At 41.4% G+C, this 6,232-nt stretch overlaps 1 protein-coding gene across 2 annotated transcripts in view; it reads right to left on the bottom strand.

The window, feature by feature from the left end:
• Positions 1 to 5,921, bottom strand: part of LOC134564448 (neuronal acetylcholine receptor subunit alpha-7-like) — a 61,121-nt gene extending 55,200 nt beyond the window's left edge. Inside the window, exon 1 of one of the 2 annotated variants that reach the window (XM_063423308.1) lies at positions 5,134 to 5,921. In XM_063423308.1, the coding sequence (XP_063279378.1) occupies positions 5,134 to 5,212 (79 nt within the window). In that variant the 5' untranslated portion in view covers positions 5,213 to 5,921. The remainder of the gene's footprint in view (positions 1 to 5,133) is intronic. The other variant, XM_063423309.1, reaches the window with a different exon arrangement.
• Positions 5,922 to 6,232: the final 311 nt, after the last annotated feature.

A 6,232-nucleotide genomic window follows, 5' to 3' on the forward strand; every position in this document is an offset into this window, starting at 1 on the left:
ATGTTGCATTAAGAACAGAAATTAGGACTGTGGTTTTCTCTTCAGCCTTTTGGAATGCACAAATGTTGAAAATACCAATTTCTGAATGGTGATAAGGTTTGCAGACATCAGTTCCAGCACTCCATTAACCACAGATTTTCTAATTGAGCATAGCCAATTGATAGCAAGGCAAGATGGAGACACCTGCATCTCACTGTTTACATGCATAAGTACTTATGTTGACTACAGGTTCCCCTTCCGTTACAATTTACTGATTTAATTGCAAACCCTGGGTGGGGACATACTTACTTCCAAAAAGTCCACCTGGTTCTGGTCTCAGCCTTCTCATCAGCTGTTTTGTTCAATGCAGAAAGTACTTGATAAGCAAAACTCTTAACTCAAGCTGTATTTTCTCAGGAGTGTATTCTAAAACAGCAATAAACTCCTGTCTACCTTTCTAATTTCCTCAGATGATACTGACTGCTAGTGCTAGCCCTACCTGTTTCAGTCAGATTTGACCTCTTTCTTAATTAGTTTATGTAGGATATCTAGGTAGTGGGCATCATCCAACAACTACGACAAGACTGATGCAATGGGGTTTGATCTACTTTAATCACATCACACCCTAGAGCTGAAGAGATCATAGCTCCCTCCTTGCTTGTCACATACAAATTAAATAGTATATGCTACCACCATCACTAACTCATGTTCTTTTCCATGTGTCTTAGGAAAAAAAACCAGAGAGAAGAAAGAGTTCTGAAGCTGTCTTTAAAAGATGAATCCTCTGCCTGAAACGGGAACTTCTGCTCTGAGACCATCAGGAAAATCTCTGGGCTGGAGCAAGGCTGAAGGTTCCCAAGGCACTATCTAGCATCTTCCCAAAGACCAGATGGGTGTTTCTTTCTCATGCATTGTATCTACTTCTGGATCCCTCCCTACGTGCAAGAGTGCTATACCAATAGGTGCATATAACAATAGGCACTGGTGATGTCATAACCCAGGTGCTTTTTCTGGACCTTCCCACTTTTTCCAGTGACATTTGAGAAGAGTTAAAACAAGATTTAGCTCGGATCACTATCAGCAAATGTGCATAGAAATACCTCCAACTTTCCTGGAACCTGGCAACTTCTCAGAAGCTTGTGCCAGCTCCACTGCCGCAGCTGTGCCTATGATAATACAGATCAGCCTTAGAGCTGTGCCAGTGAATGCACATAGAAGATTAGTGACTGAACACAGGGTCTGGTTCATTGAACTGAAAAGTCAACCTCAAGAAGCAAGCATGTACAGCAAATTACTGTAGCAGACAGCAATTTAGAGGAAACAGGGGTTTGCTTAGGACCCTGCCTTCCCATCTTGGATGTATTGACACATATCAAGGGCACTAGAGCTCTTGATCACAAAGCATCTGTGTTTGTGCCATGGACAAGTACATTTACTCCCCTGGCTCCATGCATATGTGATACCTTAGCACGCTCTCAGCATTCAGAGTGATCAGCCCAGCTGACTGTGCTATTAGATATTAAAGTAGTGACAGGAATCTGACAGCAATTTTCCATGTCTTGTACAAGTTGCACATGTGGCATCTTTTTATGCCATCAATATGGAAGAAAAGACTTACCAGTACAAGCTAAGGCATAGATCATACCTTTTCTGTTTTAAATGTGTATCAGCTGCATTGTTACCTTTGAAATTGTATCATTCCATGCATCAACATAGAGCTGTGGAGAGCTGAGGTGAACACAACCTTCAGATCTCTAATTAAGGGTGAAAAGAATTAGAATTATCTAACTTTCACACCTGGTTCTACTCTGATAACAGTTACAAGATGTAAAAGTACAGCTACTTCACCAACCATGTAAATTATCAATGACATTACACTGTACTCTATTAAGGCACAGGAATCCTTTTATCTGCTCAGCTGAGTCTCTTTGGAGTAAATGAGTTTGATTAGAACACATCATTGCAGTTCTATCAGGCCTACACAGCCAAGGCTTAAGGTTTAGACTCCATATACAGGTATTTAACTAACATTATATGTTCTTCCTACGACACAGATCTCTAAATTCATGTCTAATTAGCTCACATTAGAGGAATTGTGGCTTGGCAGCGGAATCTGGCCTTCTGAGGCTATCTTGCCAATGCTGCTGCTATTGCAGAAACAGCACCTGCTTTCATGGAAGTGAACCAAGAAATTTGTGAGGATTTGCTCCAAGAGATCATCAGTTCTGTTCTGATGTGATCACTACGTCTCATAGAAATAAGCAAAGGTGTGTGAAAAAGCATGAAGTTGGTGTAGAACACCAATTCAATTCTGTATTGTGAGTGAGCCAAAGAAAAGCTGCTTTGCACCAGCTGGGTACACCATGTCAGGCTGAATTACCTCATCATTTACATCTTTGAGCTCACTTGCAGCATCCCCTGCCATAGGATTTGTCCCATACAGCTGAGCACTTATATTCCTACCAGACTGCAGAGGAAGGTTGTGTCCTCAGCTTGCCTTTGCCTTTGTTGGGCTTCTCAAAGCCACTTTGCCAGATATGACCCTGATGGCAGTCTGTACAGAGCAAAGAAAACAAGAGGTCTCACTCTGCTCTGCGCGGCATGAGGGCACTGTAATGGTCTCAATCGAGAAATAAAAAGATATAAAGGCACAGTAATTATGATACATGGTTTGACAGGAGACAAACCAAGTGCATGTTTAACTTTCCTGGCTGTTCAAACCCTGCAGGTGCCTGTGACCTGAGCTGAAGGTAATTCCTCAGAGAGGCTATGTGTCTTTGTGGTCACTGCAACATGTTTCTCAGAACGTCCTTGCAGGGTTGTCTGAACCCTACCTCTCAGACTGCACTGCATTCAAAAAAAGGAGCAGGAATGGGTCTGATCCCTCTCCAATCACTTCCTGGACAAGGTTTTTCAAGTTCCTCCACCCAAGACTGTTAGGTAGCTGCTGAGAGTCAATGGGTTCTTCTACGTTCTAGGTGCTCTTTCAAGGACTGCTCCTGGCCTAGAAGGGAAGTCTGACCCTTAGACTATTCACCTGGGATATAAGAAGGTTGAAAACTAGTTTCCTGATTTTTCCTTAAACTCATGTCTCAGAAAAAGCATCATCAGCTTTTCAAGGAGGGCTGCAATGACCTAGCTTAAATTACATGACTACCAGCACTCCTAGCATTATTGCAAGTAAAGTCAGGTTGAAGCAGACAGTTGAGGAAAGAACTGGAAAAAAACCTGAGTTCTTGATGTGTTGTTTTGTTTGATTTTTATCCAGTTCTTGTCACAACTTTCCTGTCAAACAGCCCTACAGAAGTTTTCGGTACTTGATAAATTGCTATGAACAATGTTGAAACAACTCAACGTTAAGTGAGAGTGACATTAGTTATGATTTGAATTTGCTGTGACTTCTATGTGGGTGAACTAAGGAACCCACGGGGAGTTCATCTGGATTTACTGTTTAAAAACTCTGCTACTGATAACATGCTAAGATCATCTTGACTTTTTCCTCTTCTGCCCCAACTGCACAATTCCGAGGTCTTTCCAGGTCCCCCTCCCCCCTTTTTTTTAAGTCAGAAAAATCTGTAAAGTGGAGGTCAGTTACAGACCAATTTTATCAGAGATTCATTTTATTCTGCTGTAGCATTTTTCCGTAGAAGTGCGTACTTGTAAGCTGTTGGTAAAAGCACCTCATAAAAAATCCTCTGAATTATTTATAAAAGCAGTTTGTCTTCATGTGCTGCTGAGAGAAACTAGGCATCCCCCTGATAAATTAGAGATTACTCATTATTTAAAAGGCAGGATTTACATGACACAAAACTCCTCAAAATGGGAATGTCCACAAAATTACTTATCTCATAACTAGATGCTATAACCTGCCCATTAGTTCAGCTCCTAAAGTAGCACAGAAATGTCTTAAAAATAGCAAGATTCCTAATTTAGCAAGGTGGAGAAACATTTTTCTGCAGTACCATTGCTACATTAGGAAGATGAAATGTGGATCTGTAATAATGAAATGCCTGGACATTTTACAGCTTCAGATGAATTAATGAGGAATTATCTATGTAGCATGAATAGTCCAGTACAACATCACATATATGCAAGTTTCCAGTGCCCCTGCACTTCTGAAATAGGTGGACCACTTTCTCAGCTTTAAAAAGACAATACCGTTTCATATATAAATTGTGAGAAACAAGATATGGTCCTTCACACCTAGAATACTCAGTTTTAGAATTTTTTTTCTGCAGGCATGTATGTTTCAGCCAAAAGGCAGCCATAAAAGCACATTTTGTGTAGAACACAGAACATCTTTAATGACTGTGGCTATTTCAACATTCTCACTTAAAAATGCTTTATTGTCAGCCTTACAATCCTGAATGTTTTGAAATAATCACGCAGCTCCTATTTTTGTTTGCACCATGCTGAAACTTCTGAAGATAGCTTAGTCAGAGCTGACACCTTAGACTAAAGGAGCCCATTATTATTCTTATTAGATGTTTCCAACTATATATCCATTTCTGCCTTGGCTGTTTCTTATTAAGCATTCTAAGAGTACATTTAACAAAAAAACAAACCAGAAATAGTATATTTATGTATTTATACAGATTTAATCCTCCTAAATGGTGCACAGAAAATAAACAGTTATGAATTTTCTTCTGCTCGTATTTCTCTGTAGAATACCACTGCACCCACACACCTACAAGGTTCTCAAAGTCACTCTGCCCAGCCTGAAGTTATAATTTCCTGTTCTCCAAGAAACATGGGAAAGTTATATTTTTAAAGACAGCAAGAAAATATTTCTTTTGAAATACTCATTTCAATTAATTTATGGAAGTTAAAATTACTCACCTTTAACTGAAAAAAAAAAAAAAACCCAAAAAAAACCCCACAAAAACAAACTCACACACTTCTTCCTTGTTAAAAAATTGTGGCCAGCACTGTAAGATCCACAAACTTACCCAAACTGATTACAGAAGTCAGTTAAACCAGCGTGAGATGCTAACAAAGTGCAAAATACAAGCAGATATAAGACTTTCCAAAAATAAAAGTCGAAGTTGGATGAACTAGCATTTAGATGAAAAAAAAAAAATCAAAACAACAGCAATAAAAAACCCAAACCACAACAAAAAAAGGAAAGCCCTGGATAAACACAGATGAGCTTACCTTTGAAGAGTGAGAGGAACAAGGATGACCAGAGATACAGTGAAGAATAAACAAATGCCAAGCACTTTTCTGTGAGCATTGTCAAAATAAGGTCGCTCTCCTTCCTGAGCAGAGAGTGAAAGAGGATGAAGTCTTGAAGACAGCTTGCAAAGACTGATGGATTTGGCAATTACAGTAATAAGGCATCAAACCAGCTTCCCACCAGGGGAGAAAAGTGCATTTGCTCATGTGCTTCTCCACTCCCCAGGAGCCAAATCAGCTCAGTGCTTGGTCAGTAAATTCAAACACAAAGGAACAGGTTACATTGCTCTGGACTCACACTGCTCGACACACTGAGCCTTTCCCCGGTCAGGAGCAAATGCAAGTGATCCTCGCACACAGCTGTCTGTGTACTGCAAGAAGGGGGAGTGTGCTGCCTCGGAGATGCATTCCACATCTGCACATACCGTACCTAACTAGAGACAGCACGGCTGCAGTGTTTCCAGTGCTTGCACTCGAGTGCCTCTAGAGCTGTTTCCCGGCGAAATGAATTTGTGTGTGTCTCTCTCTGCTCTCTCCCAGCTGCCAGGGCAACTTGCAGCAAGCACCTGTGGCACGCACCTGCCTTTCCTCCCAGCAGAGGTGGCAGGGGAGATTCAACAGTGCAAAAGTTTGGTAAGATGAAAATAGCCAATCTTCTGTCTTTTTTTGATGCACTCCTTCCTGTAATCACTTCCAGCAGATATAGGGAGCTGCTCTGTGTGCCCACTTCCCCAGCTGCCCACTGTGGGATTTCGCACACACCCTGGTTCCCTTTCCTCCCCACAATTTTATTCACCAGCCAATGAAAGGCAAGGTGAGGTAAAGTCTTGAATGAATTATATTCATCATTTGGGCCTTGCTTTTCTCATTTGCCTGTTCTGAATACCCACACACTTCTGTCTCACTAGAAGCAAGGACAGGACTTCGCACTTCTCTTGTTGAATTTCTTTGGGCTCCTGCTTTTGCAGGGTACAAACCTGAGCTGATGCAGAGAGCAGCAGCACGTCGGGACTCCGGGCAGGAGGAGGGATTTGGGTGCTGCCGCAGTGAGGCTGCAGCGGGCAGTGCAGGCTGGTAG

This window comes from Prinia subflava, chromosome Z (assembly GCF_021018805.1).
Source record: "Prinia subflava isolate CZ2003 ecotype Zambia chromosome Z, Cam_Psub_1.2, whole genome shotgun sequence".
NCBI lineage: Eukaryota > Metazoa > Chordata > Aves > Passeriformes > Cisticolidae > Prinia > Prinia subflava.